Source organism: Danio rerio, chromosome 14 (assembly GCF_052040795.2).
Source record: "Danio rerio strain M-AB ecotype USA chromosome 14, GRCz13ab, whole genome shotgun sequence".
In the NCBI taxonomy this organism is placed as follows: Eukaryota; Metazoa; Chordata; class Actinopteri; order Cypriniformes; family Danionidae; genus Danio; species Danio rerio.
In genome coordinates, this window is record NC_141034.1 from 37,493,703 (window position 1) to 37,513,213 (window position 19,511).

The following is a 19,511-nucleotide window of genomic DNA, read 5'->3' on the forward strand; positions in this document are numbered from 1 at the left end:
CAGTATTGTCTGATATTCATACACAATGATTTCCCACAGTTTAAAGTTGAAAGAATGCCCTTTATTATGAATACAAAAAAAATATTTCTTTCCAATTTATATTTAATGATTAGGTAATGATACTTTATTTAAATTTTGTGAAAAATAGTCACCAAAAATAAACTATAAAAGGTGCTTATAGTTAGATGAAATGTGCCAATGTGAAGTTGTTCTACAATACAAGCAATAATATGTTTATGGGGAAAAAACATTGAGGTACAGCTGCAGATGACCAGACAGCATCTGTATAACATGCATAAGCTAAAATGAGACAAAACCACTATTTTTTTTACTACTAACAGCATAAAAATGTCCCAAATCTCACTACATGACTAAAGTGAAAGCAGCTTATTTAACCTACGGTTATTCTAGTGACAATTGATTACTAATAAAATTAGATTTGTCTCATTTTAACTTGTGTGCTCACTACAGCACATCCACAACAGTAGCCACTCAAGTTAAAGTTAAATCATACACTAGTCATGCAAATCAAAGCATCATGTATTATTACCGCAAGTAAAACAATGAAGAAACAATGGCATTTAAAAATATAAAAAAAGGAGGAGTTAAACAATTTAAAGGAGGACTCCATTCACAGTTAATATCCCTCCTCAGCTGTGTTATGCATGAGACTGGGGGACAGGAGCAAGGGGAAAGGGAACGGGAACAGCAGGGCTCAGGAACACTGAGGAGGGAAGAGCTCATTCACAGCGGGCAGGGGGAGCACTTTCTACAGGAATCCTGAACTGGAAATGAGAGAGAAGGAAGGTTATTGTTCCCTACAGGTTGAAAATTGTTGTATTAACACATATGAACAAATAAGAGGGGGGGATAATCAAAAGAGTTAGTCGTGCATCTGTTCAAACACTTGAAAGCAGGTTCAGAAGTGTATGTGGTAAGGCTTCGAATTGTTCTCTTTTTGTGCCAAATGAAAACGATTATATTGTATATTCTGCTGTGCTGTTTTTTAAAAATCCATTGGGATTCTAGTTATCCTTATAGCATTGTGGGCAATGAATCAAGTCAATCAGCTATGATTTCAATTGTACACTGCAAAATGTATTGGAGGTAAAGACAAAATGTGAAAAAAACTTTATTTATTAAGTCCATATAAAACAATGTGTTTATTATTTATTATCGCACAGCTCTCCAGAGTCCCTTATTTTGATTGGGCAGCTGTTGCATTCAGAGATTAGAATGTGCCTGTGAACTGCAAGATGGACGTAACATGAAGGGGCGTAACATGTAGTCGAGGCTTAATTTGAAATTACAGAGACCCACCTGTCAAAACTATGTTGTCTGCAATATGGTGCTGTACCCATCAGTTAAAACAGTTATTAATATCTACACCTACCCCAATCCTAAACCCAACCATCACAGTTATTAACATACAGCCGCAAGTTGCTAAGGTTTACATCCTTAAAGCGCTCGCCATTGTACTGTCATTTGCAATCACAGGAGGCGATTCAGAGTAGGCTAACGAAGAGGTCAGCGAATGGAGTTGCTAATTGAATGAATAAAGGAATTTATCAAATGAATTGGTTGTGGATACATTTGGAGAAAACTCAAGAAAATATTTGCTGAAAATGTTCTCTGGCAAATATTTATGCTATCTTGCCTACAACATCTCGTTGTGACATGGTACAATGGGATCTTGATAACTACAAGTTACGCCTCTAACTTACAAGTTACGCCCCTCTCTTGCAGTCCGCAGACAGGTACACTTGCATTCAGAGGTGTTCTTCCCTAATAACAGCCTCGGCAGGGAGCCCTTTAAAGTTGCAATATATTTGGCCCCCATTGCAATCCACTATGTGGAAAAATCCTGGACTGTATTTAATTACTTTGTTTTTTTCTGACTAAATGATGTGAACATTTTCGATGACATGAAGGCAAGTAAAGTGCAAAGTTACAAGAAATTGTAATTCTAAAAAGCAAACTAATGGATTTTTGAACTTTTTTCTACATGGGCTACATGCCCATTATGACTTAATTTCAAATTACAAACACAAATATTGCTGTTTTTAAGAGGTTAGTCGAAGGCTAGAACATTAAACATTTAAGCTTTTTTTTTTAAATGTACAATTAAATTACATTTAATAACTGTAAATAGATGTCTTCAACAAAAGCATGTGAGCAATTCCATGCAAATGTCAACCTTGCCATGAAAAAGTTCACCAAAATAGCAAAACCGTTTCTACGGTTTTTTTTTTTGTACATGTAGGCTTGTATTTTAAGATACTTTACAAATACTCAAAAATGTCTCTGTCAATGTTTTGAAACAATTATATCTGATTCACCAAAGTCACACAAGTGGAAATTTCACATTTGTCACATCCATAATGAAGCTTTTTCCTCATAAATACAAAAAATGTAAAATATAATGTAATAAATTATTTTTGTTCTTTAGAGAGCAAACTCTTATCCTTTAGATTAACATTGTTTCTTTGGGTTGTGCAGTTTAATTCACAATTTCTACAAAGTATGCTGTATACTGTAAACTCATTAACCTATTTGATCAAATCCCGAACACGTATATTTTCCTCGTTTAAAATGTAAAAAATGTTTACAAATTGATATTTTTCGGATCCCATAACTCTGTGGATAGTTGTTTTGGGAATATATAAACAGATGTTTCAATATAATGTTAACAAATACTTTCTCAGTGAATTTATGTTTTGAGTTTTTACTGCAAATGTCACATCCATTACGCTGGAATTTGTAACGCAGTAATTAACGTCTGAGTTCATAAGTCTGTGTTTAAAGGTTTATCAATAATTTAACATTAAAAATGTATGTCCTAAGAGAGAAAACCATGAAGTTTTTATATCTGGAACTAAACGGCTGAGCCGGAAATCGAAGCTGCAACAATTGTGTTAACTATTACAAATTAGTCTGTGGCACAGTAAAGCTCACTCAACAACTGCATTATTTTATAGCCAAGTGGTGGACCAGTGTGACCCAGCTGTGGGAGCAGACTTTATTAAAGGCTCTTTTGTGCGAGATGTGGATGAGCAATGGAGTGCAAACAACAGCAGATTGTTATGGATTCAGATGGCAGATGGCTGCACATCACACAGGGAGAGCTAGAAACTCTCGCCTGGCGCTGATGACATAATATCCCCTGCTGCCACCACAGAGACATTCTTCACACAGCTCGTGTTTAGGTGTTTAGGCATGAATAGTAACGCCGTAATAACTACTGCAGTGCTCCGCAATTACAGGATGGCTCTAGCTGACCATCATCGTTACATGTGTTTCCGTAATTTAGTTTCCCCCGTGCGAATGAGGGTTTAAGAGATACTTTGAAAGCCTTACCAGCATAAGGTGTCTCATGCAGGACTGGGAGCAGGTGAGGAGTTAACTGGAAAACAGCATGGATGAGACGTACATGACACGTGCACAAACTGGACAAAACACCTGACATGCAACAATCACACACTGAATTTTGTACATGCCCTGGCCTGCATGAGAACTGAGGAAAACCGTACTCTAGATATCTATGATGTGCAGAACTAAATACAAACATGGGACAGTGAAATTGTAAGACACCATTGAGTTTAATGCAATGGCCGTAAGGATCTAAATTTGGACTAAAGGGGCCTGTTCTGATACTTTTGACAAAGCAAAAACAAAAAGTATTATCTAAAATGCAGGATGATCAATGATAAACGGTGTTTCCTCAGCATCTCATAGCTGTGAGAAATGTTTTTCTTCAGCTGCTGCCTTGTGAAGACATACAAAAGGCTTAAGGAGCAAAATGGTTATAAAATTGGATAAGATTGGGATTAAAAACAACAAAAACATAAACCTTGTCAGTGCAAGTATCTTCTTCCGACATAATTTTCAGGCGAATGCAGCAAATCAGCTTGAATACACAACCATGAGTGATTACCAGCAACATTGAAGCAATTGATTTGAGCTTTGATTCAGATTGAATGCGCACAAGCCTTGAAATTAAATGGGAATACACTATTGTACCATTCATAATGTAATCATCTTACAAACCATAAAATTTAGCCAAAAGTATATAAAATTTGAACGTTGTAAAACTAGCTTATATTTGTGTAACATTCTAGAAAGGATAAAGGATGCAATGATTATTCTTTAGCTTTACATACAAAAAATATATATGCATTTATAATAAAAGTAGCTACTTTTCCAGTGAATTAAACTATTTGTTTTCTCTCCTCTTACTATGTACATTCAACCTATACCTTTCAGTTTCATTTTTTTCCCAGACAGTCAAAAGCACCCTTGAGAATTTCACAGTTTTGGTAATGATGTAGTTAAGGACCTTTGCAATCTAATATGAGTAACTGGTCAAATGCCTTACACATATAAACACACCCAATTCGTCTCCATCATGAGTTTCTGGTGTCTCATGGAGGGAATACTTACTTTTTCCTCTCTTTGTCCTTCTTGAGTGTGGCGGAGCCCCCTGGCTGCTGGTTCTGTGACTGCAGCAGCTCGGCAGCAGTTTTCTTCTGCTTGAAGCCGTTCAGCTCATCATCAAGAGACTTCTTCTTGTCCTCCAGTTTCTTCTTCTCGTCCTGGTGAAGCTTCTTGAGGCGATCAAACTTCTCATGCAGCTGTATTGTGAATACCATAGTCAGTACATTAGCTGTTGAATAACTACCAAAGCTTTAAATCTATAGTCCGGTTATAGAACAACTGTTTTTAGTATAATACATTTTGTATAATATTCATTTGTCATCATCTGAAACATGTAGCTGATATTCCAAAATAACTTTTATATTGCAATAAATGTCAAGCAAGCAAAACTCAGATTTTTTCTATGTATGTTAATATGCATTTGTTGTTGTCTTAGAGCCTATTTTAACATAAACTTAAATGAAATTCATGCAAGTCTGATTTTATCCTTTACCAATGGGTTTTGTCAACATTCTTTTCTGAACTCAAGGTACTCTTTTGGATTTTAATGTATAAATCAGTCCAGCTAAAGTGCTACATACCAAGCATTGAAACTTTGTTACAAAACTGCAACAAAATAACAAACTATACCTCCTTTTCTGCCTCTTTCAGCTCTGCCTCCTTCTCTTTGACTCTCTGGACAAACATCTGCCTCATCTCCTCCTCTTTCTTCTGAAGCTCACCCATGAACTCATTCCTTTTGGCCTCATATGTTTCCTGAAGGCTAAACAACACACAACAGATGTTTAATCATTCATTAATACCCATAAATCCAGATCTTCATGTGACAGGGTGTGGTGGAGCCTTTTTTCAGCTCAGCTGGTGTGATCTTGTGATTTATCCATACCTGAAAGGTTTGCTATCGGGGTCAGTGTCTTTGAATCCCATCTCTTCCAGTTTGCAACGGCGGTAAAGCTCATAATGGCGAGTGTGGGTCTGCTCCCGCAGGTCCTCCATGTTGACCCTGATCAGCATCTCTCTCAGCTTCACAAAATCACAGTGATTCTCATTCTCCACTGAAAAACACAAAACACATCATATTCAGTGAGTATTAATCACCATAGTCTTACATTCCTAAAAATAAAAAAGTTATTTATTGAAATAAATGGTTCCAGAATCACCCATGGAACCTTCATATCCCACAAAATGTTATTTAGTGCAAAAGGGTTTGATATACTTTTAAAGGGTTAAAATTCTATTATTAAATTACTCACCCTCATATTAGTTTGAAAGCTTTCAAGACCTTTGGTCATCTTCGAAATACAAATAATGTATTTTAGATGCAATTGTCCTTCTTAGACTGCAAGTTTCCAAATTCATTAAAGGTCAAATAAAATCATCCTCAAAACAGACCCTATACCTACCAGTGATTAAGTCAGAATATTATCAAGCCACAAGAATACTTTTGCGCTCACATAAAACAAAACAGTCTTTGAGCAGACAAAACTGTTGAATAAAGTCAGCATAGGTTGCATGTTTGCAAAATTGTACACTTTGGCTGCATCCGAAACCGCATACTTCCATACTATACGTATGCTAAAATCAGTATGTGAGCTGAGTGGTATGTCCGAAATTTATAAATTCGAAAAACAGTATGCGAGAAATACCCAGAAGACTTAATACTTCCGGCGAGATTCTGAAGTGTGCATCCCATGTATGCTGCGCTATCCCATGATGTCCCGCGAGAGAATTCATGAATGGGAATGAAGCAACGCAACTGACACAGGTAGGTCACGTGGCCATGACAAAATGGCGGATGTAGTGCATCCAAATTCCATTCTGACTTCTCCCATTCATACTGTATAGAACATACTTTTCTAACGGCCGAGTAGTACCTTTAAGTTTAAATGCAGTACCTACTAAGTAGTAGGCGGTTTCGGACGCAGCCTTTGTGTGTGTGTCGCATACACCATGGATGCACCTGTGCTTTGTTTTTAAACAAAGTCGTGTGTGGGCATCCAGGGTATACATTAGTGCACATCACTAATGGATGAGCACTCTATACTGACACTGAGGAGAAGAAACTGTTGTATAAAGTCATTATTTTTTGTTAAGAGCACAAAAGTATTCTCATAGTTTAACAATATTCTGAAGACACCTGAATGAGTTGATGATGATGTTTTATTCTTTAAACAAGTCGGGATTCTGGAACCTTATTTTCTATGGAAAATGAGGGAGCCCTTAGATTAATCTTAAAACATCTTCATTTGTGTTCAGTTTGAATGAGGGTCTCTGGGATTTGGAACAAGTGTGTGAGAAATTACTGACAGAATTTTCATTTTTGGGTGAACTAAACCTCAATTATTGAAGTTTTTTTGAAAGGACACTATAAGATTCTTATGGGAACCTAAAATGTTTCTTTTATGGCATTGCTACAAAATAAAACTTTTGAAACCTTTATTTAAAGAGTATGTTGAGACACGGAAAAAGAAGAAAAACCTCTTGTACATGCCACATCCATTAATTGCCCTTAGTGATGGAAACTTAAAAGTTAAAGAGGGAGGTTATTTATAGAGAAGTTGCAGACAAATAATTGACATAACTTGAGAGTGCAGGAATGTATAATGAGCTAGAAAAATTGGGCAGAAAATTCAAACAGCTTATTTTCCTAAACGCGGTTATAGTAATATCTTAATTTTATGAAATATATAAGTTTTGCTAGCATTCTTCTATTTACACCATTGAAGCAAGCCGAAGACAAACAGACATGACCTCTATGAACTCTGAGCAGCTGTGATCTAGTACTTCTGACACCACCACATTCCCTTGTAGCAGCTACTGCAACAGCATAAACAAATACATTTTATTGCATTTGCTAAATAAATAATGAGTGGCTACCTTCAGTTTCAAGCAAGGCTCCACAAGGGAGTTCTGGGTGATTGCCAGGCCAGATGTGGTAGACTAGGATTTCTAAGAGTTTTGTGTGCATTGCCTGTATTTCCTAAGGTATTCTTGGTTATTGATAGATGGATGCTAAATGGCCTTTCAAAAAGTACTCATTCCTCCTAACAGAATATATTAAACCTGACCACAGTCTGACTACTTTCGGCTATTCTAATAAAATGGATGATCTTTGTCGCAACTCAGCTATAAGCCTTGATGGTTGGCATGATTGCAGCCAAAAAGATGATTTTACTCCATTGGAAATATCCGCTGACTTCCTGCTAGAATAACTGATTGTCAAATTGGTTTATTTTACTCTAGCTATTGTTTTTGCATCTGTGTGAACATATCCTGTAAATGTTAGATAAAATATTATAAAATGCTCTAAATGAACTTTAATGGCTTCTTTCTTATTAAAGAAGAGACTAGAGCTGAATGTTCATTTGTTATTAAGAGAAAAGCATGCAGAGCTTGTTAGCATTTACCTAAAATGGATGTTCCCTAAAAGCAAAACTACTCAGGCATATCAAATTAACCCCAAGCGAAGAACAAAGCACAACTTTCAATAAATATCAGGTCTTTAAATATTCTAGTTTGTAGCCAATGCAAATAGCGAGATTTTTTTACAGGCTTGCTATCTGAAATACATTTGCATTCCTTTCAATATGGTTTTAATCCATGTCCTGTAGTAGAATAAATTCTGCCATAAATCTGAAGTAAACTAGACACGGAGCATGAAAACATCACATATCCAATATTTTTCTTCAGTCAGGTCAGGCTTGCAGGAAGCTAAATTAAGTAGGAGCACGTGATCTGCCCTGCAGCCTTGTGTGCCAGCAGAAAGGGAGCAGGATGAGAGATTCAGAGTGATGTCACAGACAGCCTGAGGAGTCACTGCACTGCTGCTGTAAAGCTCCACATCAAATGACTGCATGCGTTCAGCACACAATAATAAAGACTGACAGGATGAATTGAGAATGAAATGAGCTTGACTTACTCATGGAACATGACTAATGAACATCTTTGTACTGGAAACATACAATGTCCAAATGCCCTTTAAACCAGATAATTAGAGAAATTGTGGGTTTGAGCAGAAAACAATGATGTTTGAAGAATCAAGTTGCATGTTATTTTAAGGTGTAAAAGGTTTCATTATTACCGTTTTATTATTAATAAATAAACGCAGCATTATTCAGTAGAAAATATTTGAAACTTTTTTCAGACTTTGTTTTTAATGTATTGTTTTTCCTCATCCATGCTTCTTGTCTGTATTTAACCAATAAATGTCCCCTTTCAGGGAATTTTTTTATATAGCAACAAACAATATTACGTTTTTTTACTGTATTTTTACACTCACCGGCCACTTTATTAGGTACACCTTCCTAGTACCGAGTTGGACCCTCTTTTGCCATCAAAACTGCCCTAATCCTTTGTGGCATAGAATCAACAAGGTACTGGAAATATTCCTCATAGATTTTGGTCTATATTGATATAATTGCATCATGCAGTTGCTGCAGATTTGCTAGCTGCACATCCATGATGTGAAACAACTCATTGTCATGTTCATGAAACCAGTCTAAGAAGATTGGCGCTATGACATGGACCGTTATCCTGCTGGAAGTAGCCATCAGAAGATGGGTACTCTGTGGTCATAAAGGGATGAACATGGTCAGCAACAATACTCAGGTAGGCTGTGGCGTTGACACGATGCTCAATTGGTACTAATGGGCATAAAGTGTGTCAAAAAAATATCCCCCGCACCATTACACCAACACCAGCCTGAAATGCATTTAGGCATGTAGACATGGTCAAGACGATCTGCTGCAGTTCAGAATGGGGAAGAAAAGTAAAAAAAAAAGTCTGCTTAACAAGGCTGCATTATTTAGAATGAACAAAAATAATCAGTAGTAGAGCATGAAGTAGATGTTTAACCAGTTCTGTTTTTAGATCTTTAAAAAAAAAAAAAAAGTTTAAAAAATACATTTCTTCTTCCCTGTTGCCTTTCACTTCACCTCTCAGAATAGCAACCAGTGATGGCTTTGTGTATGCTATGAAACAACAAATCAGCACTGTGCTGATGTCATTTTCCTGTAGCTCCACAATCATAAGTCAAATGAAAATTACAGCTCAGTTTCTCTTTTTGACAGATCTATTACATTAGCATTACACCCTGCTGTGGAAAAAAAGAGAAAAGAAATTGCGAGTAGCGTGGGAGTGTCCAGACAAAATGCTAGAGAAAGCGAGGGATGGGTTGGGTCTGGACATCCAGAACAAAGAGGCCACGGCCAAACAGAGGGAAGAGCCCAGTGTCATTTCCTCTAGAAGACGTGACCGGCACTTACCCTGGACGGTTCCCCATGGGTACTGGCGTGCTCGCACCATCTTGTTCCCAATCTTCACTTCCTCAGTGCTTCCCACCACTGCAAAAGGCAAATGACCCTGCAGAAAAAAACCCACAAACAAATTATTAACAGAAACACTTTAATTCTTACAGAAATACCCATGATGACACAGCATTTAATTCAATGTAGATACATAAAGGGGCAAATAAAAAGAAATGTTTAGTGACCGGTTTTGGCAAAGGGTATTTCAAAAGTGATAGAGTAATGATACAAACGATTTTATTTAGCAAAAAAATGCAATTTTTTAACTTTCAGTTATACAAGACTCTTGGGGAAAAAGTAAAAAATAAAAATCCAAAAAATATTAAAACTGTTTACAACATTTATAACTAAGATAAGTAATAATTACGGCTAAATGTTCTAATTTGGATTCACAAGAATGGTTTACTATTTAGAATATTTTCAAATCATGACAAAATTGTATTACAAGTTACCAAAATATCGTCATTTTAGTGTATTTATTAAATAAATGCAAAAAACTATGAGAATGACTTTCAGAATAAAAAAGTAAAAACAACAAAATGGTCTATTCTAAAATGGTCTTGTCTAAAAGACAAGAATGATCTACAAAATTACTGAGACAAATATATGAGGGAACATCCCACTTAAAACAAGCAGGATGGTCCTAAGGTCAGCTATCTTTATTTGCAATGGTTAGCCAGTACTGGATGAACCCAGCAGTAACCCTGCAGGCATGGGCTGTGTGGAGACACTGACATTCATTCATCTGTAGTGCGTCTTTCCCACAGTACAATCATGCTGTGAGAGTAAACTGATGAAGAATGCCTCTCCTATTGTGGTGTCATTTCCTGTGAGCAAACACAGGCAGGAAAAGCTGGACGCCATATGGACTCTTTCTCACTTAAACTGCTAAACTATGACATGAAATAAGAACTGGCCAAGCACTAAAGTAGAAAACGCTTAGTCTCCAAGCAAAACAGAACATAGTGCATATATGACATTTAACACAAGAGATTTTTAAAGAGCCCATATTATGGGTTTTTGAAAATTCCCCTCCATGTAGTGTGTAACACAGCTCTAAATGAAGTGAAGTATCCAGCTAAGGCTTAAATCTGTTAGTGTACAGTGTTTAAAACTGTTGATTCATCTATAAAAGAGTCGACTCATAGTGCTTCAAACGAGTCGCCTTGATACCGATTCATTAGGTGTTTCGCCATGACGTACGAACGAAACCAAGTTATTCACGTGCACGCGCAAACCCGGGAGATTTCAAACCTGAGGCCCCGCACTCTGACGTAGAAACCCAGACACACACACACACACCCACCCACAAACACACACACACACACAAACATGCCGGTCGATTGAAGTCACACTGCTGATGGATATATTGAGTCTCTACCCAAAGATGAAACCTCAGCATTATAGCCAAGCAGTTGGAAACTACTGGAAACTTCTGGAAACTACATGCTACAAAGAATACTTCATCAGCGTTTGTTAAAGAAAGGATCAGTAAAGAGTAACTTACTGATGGACGTCAGGATGGATTTTTCTTCCTCCATTTCTCAAGTGTAAGTACGTGCGATTAAAGTTGCCTCGTTGACTCTAGCTTGCAAATGTATTTAGTACATGTAACCGCGTGTACTGTATCAGGTTAACTGGCTATATTCTCTTATCGCGTGCAAAGTCACGTTAAAAACGCGACGCGTGCTGCTTTGTTAACGGAGCTCCGTGGACGAGGAGTAGTGTGTGTGTCTGTGTGTGCGTGTGCGCGCTGGAGCTCAGCTCTCCTCAAATGGCTCTGCAGCGAGCACCACTTGTCCGGAGGTGTGTGTGTGCAATATGTGTGTGTGTGTCTGTGAAAAGAACAGAGTGAGAAGCTAGGAGATCTCCTCAACTGTTTTTGGAGTTTTTGCTCAATAAAATAGTTAGTCGTGTGAATTTTCAAGTCCATAGTCTGTATTTACATTGACCCACTGGCAGCTAAAATCCACGCCTACACTATCGAGCGTGTATGAACTGTGATTACTTTTATATTGCTGATTAGCTGTTTGGCATTTCACTCTCTGACTGAAGGCAGTCGACCAATCGCAACAGACTGTCATCGGTCCAATCAGCGCAGATTAGCTTCGCGCTAAGGAGGGGTTTGAGAACAAATGAATCACTGGACGATTCATACAGGAGTCGCTGGGATAATTAGGTAAAAATAAATGCAGATTATAAGACCACGAAAGTGTTTTTTGACCTTGCATGCATATTAAACTGTTGTTGGAGACCCTTACAACCAAGATATGACCCTATTTCATGTATAATATGGGCTCTTTAAGGCACAGTTCAGCCAAAAAAGAAAATCACCCTCAAGTGCTTACAACACTGCTTTGGAGTTCATTTTTCCTGTTGAATACAAAAGAGGATATCTTAAAGAAAGTTAAAAATCAGAAGCCATTGACATGCATATGGATACCAGTTTCCAAGATTCTTCAAAATATATTTTGTATTCAACAGGAAAAAACAACTCAAACAGGTTTAGAATAACAGGTGGAGGATTAAGCAACAAGTTACATTTTTGGGCAATTAATTGGGAAATCAATCCCCTTTAAGTCAAAGAAAACCACATCATTTTAAATCTTTTCTAAAGCAATTAGATAATTACCAACATCCTGTGAGAGGATTTTTTTCTCATATTGCTCACAGTAACTGAATTTAAGACTTGAAAACCTATTATAATGTAGCTGCATGTTTTTATTTTACTTACGATTTGATTTTTTTTTTTTTTATTTGATTTTTTGATTTGATTTATTTATTTTCGAACAAAACTATCATACATAAAATGTCATTAACAAAAAGAAATACATTTCAACATGGTCGAAAATGGAGCGGGATGAAGCATAAGCTTATTCTCCCACCCCATTACCACATACATCATTCTTTTATTACTTAAACTTCTTTATTCTTTTACTTATCTCTTCTTTTTACATGAAACATATTTGATCCTTTTGGCATCTTTGATAAATAATATGTTTGATTCCATTTGTACCTTTTCATTTTGTAACATATGCCTGAAATATACAGTGCGACATATAAGGTTATCCAATCTTTTAAGGTTAGCATTCTGTTGTTCAGTTCAAAAAAGAATTCTAGCATAAAATCGGCATTCAATTTATGGTAGATTTAAAAAATAGATTTAAAAAATGATTACACATTAAAAACAATTTGCTGGCACAAATTAAAATAATGCTTCATGCACATAACAACAGGGATGAATGTGAATAAAATTTAGCAGTTTGATCCTTACATTCATAGTTGAGTTGATCTCCGCCACAGTCTCATCATCAGTAGGAAACTGGTAGATCTGGACGCCATTGCTCACCAACTCACTCGTGATCTTGATTTTGAACTTGGCAAGTTCACTCTTTGAAATGGCATCTGATTTTGCAATGATGGGGATGATATTTACCTATTTAAGAAAAGTCAACACAAATTAAAAGGTGCACCATGCAATAATTTATAAATGCTTTTGACCACAGTATCCCAAGTTGCAAAATACCCTTCTAGGACTGCACGATTCTGGCTAAAATAAGAATCATGATTTGTTTTCTTTCAAATTAAGCTCACAATTTTTTAAATGTAAAAAAATGTCAATATGAGAAGTCTATTGTTATAGTTATTTCTCAAATATATGGTAAAAGAACAATAATAATATTAGGCATAGGTGTAAGTCTACTCTTGGTTAAAATGGTCAATTTTGTATAGACTTGGACTTGGTGTAGACTCGAGTAGACTTTAAATTTGTCCCGGTTATTATTGCCAATCAAGTGATTACATCAGAATACAACTAATCATAATTCTAAAGTTGAATTACTGTTTGAGATATATGCTTGTCATTGTCACTGACAAACATTATTAGACCATTTTTTACCACTGGTAAAACGAGACATTTGTTATTATAAGACTCAGATTCTTGCATTACATTTAACATTTTAGAGGCTAGTAGTTATTGTGACAGTGTTAAACATTTATTTTCATGAACAATACTCTGTGCTCGATATGAAAGAAAAAAACATCAATTTCATTAACTGTTATCCACAGCCTATGCAGGTTCTGTTCACTAAAGCAGACACCATTAGCGAGAGCGTCCTCTCGGAAGAGAACAAACAGTGTTACAGCTCGTGTAATTTCACGGCCCCGAACAAGTCATTACATTAAGACAGAAATTACATTTGTGGGTGAATTATGCCTTATAAATACAGTATGTGACCCTTTTAACATCATTTGGAGGTGTCCACATTGCTGAGCAACATAAAACAATGTGAAGACTTGCTTTATGCTTCTCCCGAACTTGAAAATATAATTGACTGAATCGTAGAAATGCTGAATTAAGATCATGGGGAAATAAAAAAAAAAAAACGCAAACTTTTTTTGATTAATCGTGCAGCCCTATATCTTTTCATCCGATCATCACTAATAGCTGTGTTTAGTAACTATAGCAGGGATGTAAAAAGAGGTCCTGTTGGGTTATGGGAGTGCTTGTTTTGGTGCTTCCCAATATCAACATTGTTTGTCGAAATTAGCTTAGTGCACATTTAAATCAATGCATTTGCAGAGGAATTAAGATGAGAACAATAAGCCAGCACAGCAGTGGTCGGATGACATCAATGCAAACTGACATATAAAACCTCAAATGGCCCTAGTGAGTAAATATTTCCCCTTCAGACAGTAAACCTTCAACCACTCACACAGTAAATAACTAATTCTGGGTGTAATCAACCTCAGAACATCTGTCTGAATCCAGATAAATATAGATGCTCATCTCTTATGCCTGAGCAAACAAAATCAAATGGTACACAGATTACAGGAAAGACTGCATTTATTTCACTCTACTGTATATGCAGATGCTGCTGCAGTGCTGTAAGAGATTTCTTTTTACATTTTTAATTAGAAGCAGCTAATGCAATTAAAATGAACTTCACAGAACCCTATGAAGGCTTACATAACCAATGCTCTCTCACATCTGAACGTCCTCAAATTGGAACAGAATTCACCATATGCAGCTATTTGTTATTCACTTTGAAACCAGCTCAGAGAGGATATTTAAGGGAGAGTTTGCCTATAAATAAGTCACAGTCCTATTTACTGTCAAACACAATGGCCTGCTGACTCTTCTTCTAAAATGAATCTGTTGTTTGCCATGAAAGACAGGTATATGGGAACAGTGTGAGGACGAGTAAATGATTTTATTTTTGGATGAATTAGTCTGATAATCTCTGGTCTCATGAGGGCTAAAACTAACCATGCAGGATGAATGGTAACCATGCTAGTGGGGGGAGAGGATCGAACGCCCCTCCTCCACTTCTGACCCACACACACACACACACACACACACACACACACACACACACACACACACACACACACACACACACACACACACACACACACACACACACACACACACACACACACACACACACACACACACACACACACACACACACACACACACACACACACACACACACACACACACACACACACACACACACACACACACACACACACACACACACACGGAGTACTCAAATCCCACTCACTCAATTTTTACACTCCTGCCACCCACACCACCATCTAAATACTACCCTCAGTAGACTGCCCACTAGATATACACATCGTCTGTTTCCGACAATTTACAACTGATGAAATGTAAGACTAAAGCAGATATTCTAAATAAAGGTTTACCCTCAGTGTGAGCACACACAAATCTTTTCTCAAGCATACAAGGCTACTGTTTAGGTCCAAGAGAGCATCTTTGTTGAGGGGGTCTGTGCAGCACACAGACAGATGAAAGAGAATGTAGTATAACACAGCTGACCTTCACTGACTCCATCTACACAGCTCCAGTGACATTAAACATGGCATAGCCATCAGCTGAATGCTTAATAAACCACATCTGAAAACATGAAAACTGCACAGCAGAAAATAATGCTGAGACACAGAGCGCATAGTATTTAGCTATAATGGCATTAAAAATCTAGTAGAATATCATTTGGTTTAATGATAGTGCACTGTATTAGTGTGTTTATCATCGTAAATTTGGCTCAAACCCTAAGCATTTCTCAAAAATAGAATGATATTCCTTACCTTACTGTCCAACTTCTTCATAGTCACCAGGTCAAGGGACTTAAGCGAATGTCCAGTGGGAGCAATGAAATACAGGCAAGCGTGGATCCGTGTATCATGATAACTGTGTAGTGTGCGTTTAATCTTCAGTTCCTCCTGAAGGTACGCTTCAAACTGAGCATCGATGAACTCCACAATAGACTTGTAACTGTTGAAAAGTAAAATGTGAGGACATGTTTAGAAGGAGTTTGTGGCCAAAAAGAACTTTAGGGGCATTTTCTCTTAAATGTGAACATCATAAAACAAATATGTATAAAGCTCTGACACTATTTGTGGCATCTATGAATAGATCTGAAAACAAATCTTCAGGCAATTTAAGTAAAGATGTTGTTTTAGTCATATCTGGTAATCTAACAACTGCCGCACTCAAAGCCTACGGCATCAGAAACCTGAAGAAATAAGGAAATACTCCACCCCCTAAAAATATCTGGTTTCACAATGCCATCCAAACTCTACATTACAATGAGCTCTGTACACATAAGTGTCATGTGACACGGATCTAGAGAAGCAGGAAAAACATTTTTTCTTAAATTTAAAAAGCATGTCAAAAGCTCTTCAGTCCTAAAAATACAGGGCATTAGAGAATGTTTAGGAAAAACATATTTTAATAAAATAAGCTAAAAGTAGATTATAAGATACTGGTAATGTGCGTTGGTCCACGTCAAATTCATGTCAGGCGTACGTGCATTTCTTGTGTGTGTTTGTTTTATTTCCACTGGCGACTCCTAGAGGCAATCATGACAAATTGCACACTACAAAGTATCTTTGAGCAGCTGTATGGGACAGGATCATCTGCATGTCTAGCAGGTATATAAGGTTTCCATACCATGCAGTTGACCAGCCAAACATTAAAGCGCAATTTACAGCAATCGCCTGTTTTCCCAATGTAATCGGAGCGATCTACTGCACGCACATTGCTATAAAGGCGCCATTCAGTAAATGTGCAAACAAAATATGATGCTCAAATGCGCTTAACATAATACAAACACACTTATTAATGATTCTACTCGTGTTCCTCGTAATGAAGAGTAGGCAAAATCTGATATGTAATGGGGAAAAAGAAGAATGAGTTCAGACGCTGGATTCGAACCGAGTTCATGCTCGAACGTGTCAAAATATGTTGCCATGCGCTTTACGAGCTACGCCACTCATGCTGCTATAGACACTACAAAATTTTACACCTTTACATCAGACCATTTCTTTTTTAACTCACTCACAGTGCGATGTTCAGACCCAACCGCATTAACCACGTCAGTTAAACTCTCCCACTTTTTCTCTTGTTATTAATTCTGAAGGGCTAACTTGCAAAAAAACACTGTTTTTCTCCGGTCTACCTACGAAAGGAGCACCTCCAATTCACATTCTGTTCAAAGTTTCTCTTTTTGCTTGCTTTTGCCATTGCTTTTTCGTTTGGTTTTGCCAACGTAGAGTCATTAGCATATTCTCACGGGGGAGGAGGCAGGGAGGGGTTTTGCGCTCGTGCACTCAGTTTCACATTAATTCGGATGTACAAAGAGAATATGCGTGGGATTCTGCATACGCAGTGTTCCATACATCTGAATTTTTTGCTGTAAATGCGCGTATGCAATGTTTTAGTATGATTTCAACGCAAGTCTTCATACATGAGGCCACTGGTCACTGGTTACAGAAACTACAACCCTGAATCCACCTGACATGTGTCTATTCTGAGCAATGGCATTTAGACTTTATTGACTATGTTTATATGGAAATTAGTTATTAAAATATTTGCCTTTATCTGAATAACACAATAATATGATTAAGGTGTTTACATGAGTTGCTTTTTAAATGTTCCTTTCATGATCTGGTTTACATGTTATAGCACATTGATGGATTAACGTCGTTGCGTTACCGCGCTATCCACCTTTCCTCAGTTTTATGTAATTTCGGGTGTTTTATTTCTAATTTTTCGGCTTTAACTACAGTTCAGCACTCACTTTCATTTAGGAATATTTCATTCATGCCCCCGTGAAAAACTGAGGTATTGAATAAGAATACAAATTACGGACTGGTGGAAGAGGGTTGTGTTAATGGAATTTAATACCACACGCCGATGAGGAAAAAAAAACTCTGCATTTCACGATGTGTGTATCTGTGGTCCTTCACTGACTCAATAGGTGCAGAGAATAGTATCAAACAGTCGTGTGTGTATGAAATATCCTGTTGCAAAACATGGTAAAATCCTGCACGATGGTAATCGTTTAATTAATGTGTTCTGTATGTATGTATGTGTTCATTTCTGTACTGCACTTCAATAATGCGACTAAAATTGACATACTCCACGTTTTAATCTGATTTGTTTAGTTTCATTATGATTCTTAAATCAGATTAATTTATCAAAAATCACTGTGTACATGGTAGACTCTTAATCAGAGTACTGTCTTAAGCTATTAATATCTGATTATTGGTGTCCATGTAATCGTACTCATTGAGAGCATAAGTTCTCAATGTGAAAAAACTGAATCAATCAATGTGTTACATGCTTACAATAAGCACAAAAAAGCAAGTGAAAGAAAGATGCGAGGATGTCAACTTAATCCATGTGCTTTGGTATAACACAGCACATCTGACCACATGTAAACCAATGTACTGCAAATGGGGGCAAATATGTATCTTACCTGTCCTCTTTGTTGATCTGGTCTCCAAATCCTACAGTGTTGACCACAGTGAGCTTGAGTCGGACATTACTCTCCTGCAGCTCATAAGTGTTGGATTTGAGCTGCACTCCAGGCTGATTGTGCTGTGTAGGTTCGCCCTCAAATTTGGTGTTAAACAGGGTGTCCATGAGGGTTGACTTTCCCAAACCCGTCTCCCCTGTAACAAAAACACATCAGCTTATCTACCACACACAAATTTTCTACAATCTTCAAGATACCAACTTTTACATCCACAATCCTCAGATTATGCCATGTATAGGATATTCTAAATATAGTTTGTTAAATTATAGCATACATATTTTTGTCAGCTTCAATATAAAAAAAATTCTTCTTTCAGCTGATGCAAACACTTTAGCCCATTTAATCTGTGTGCAAGTCTAAAAGCCGTGCAGCAGTCCTGGCTCGGTCTGCCTGAAGGTCCTATTCTTGCACTCCTGACAACCACAAGCGCAGCAGAAATGGACATCATGCAACACCACCAGAATGTTAATTATATGGATGGCTCACATTTGCTGTTTTCTCAAACTCGGGCTGCAAATCCCATTCCCGCAAGCCTCTTTCATGCTTTCACTACAGGCTAGGGCTGAGCAATATTACAAAAATCGCATATCACGATACAAGTAATCTAATACCCTGATAACAACATAACACAATATAAATAAAAAAAATATTGCACTTTAAGATTAAAACTTTCACACAATGTGTGTCTGCACCTTTGTAAGACATGCAACAATGCTCTCATTTAAATTAGGAAAAATATTAATGTAAAATAAACAATGTATTTTGTGACAGCAAGAAATAAAGAGCACAAAAGGAATTCATAAACTTTTACTTTGTTCATACAGTATACACACTCACCGGTCACTTTATTAGGTACACCTGTCCAACTGCTCGTTAACGCAAATTTCTAATTAGCCAATCACATTGCAGCAATTCAATG

The 19,511-nt window shown here is 37.1% G+C and overlaps 1 protein-coding gene across 7 annotated transcripts in view; it reads right to left on the reverse strand.

Moving 5' to 3' along the window:
* The window catches only part of septin6 (septin 6), a 31,332-nt gene that overhangs the window by 4,214 nt on the left and 7,607 nt on the right, over positions 1–19,511 (reverse strand). For 2 of the 7 annotated variants that reach the window (XM_087280131.1, XM_087280128.1), the window contains exons 3-9: positions 18,533–18,728; positions 15,858–16,044; positions 13,015–13,176; positions 9,699–9,795; positions 5,321–5,489; positions 5,065–5,197; positions 4,441–4,631 (exon numbers count right to left, since the gene is read on the reverse strand). In XM_087280131.1, the coding sequence (XP_087136257.1) occupies positions 4,441–4,631; positions 5,065–5,197; positions 5,321–5,489; positions 9,699–9,795; positions 13,015–13,176; positions 15,858–16,044; positions 18,533–18,728 (1,135 nt within the window). 7 annotated transcript variants of the gene reach the window in all.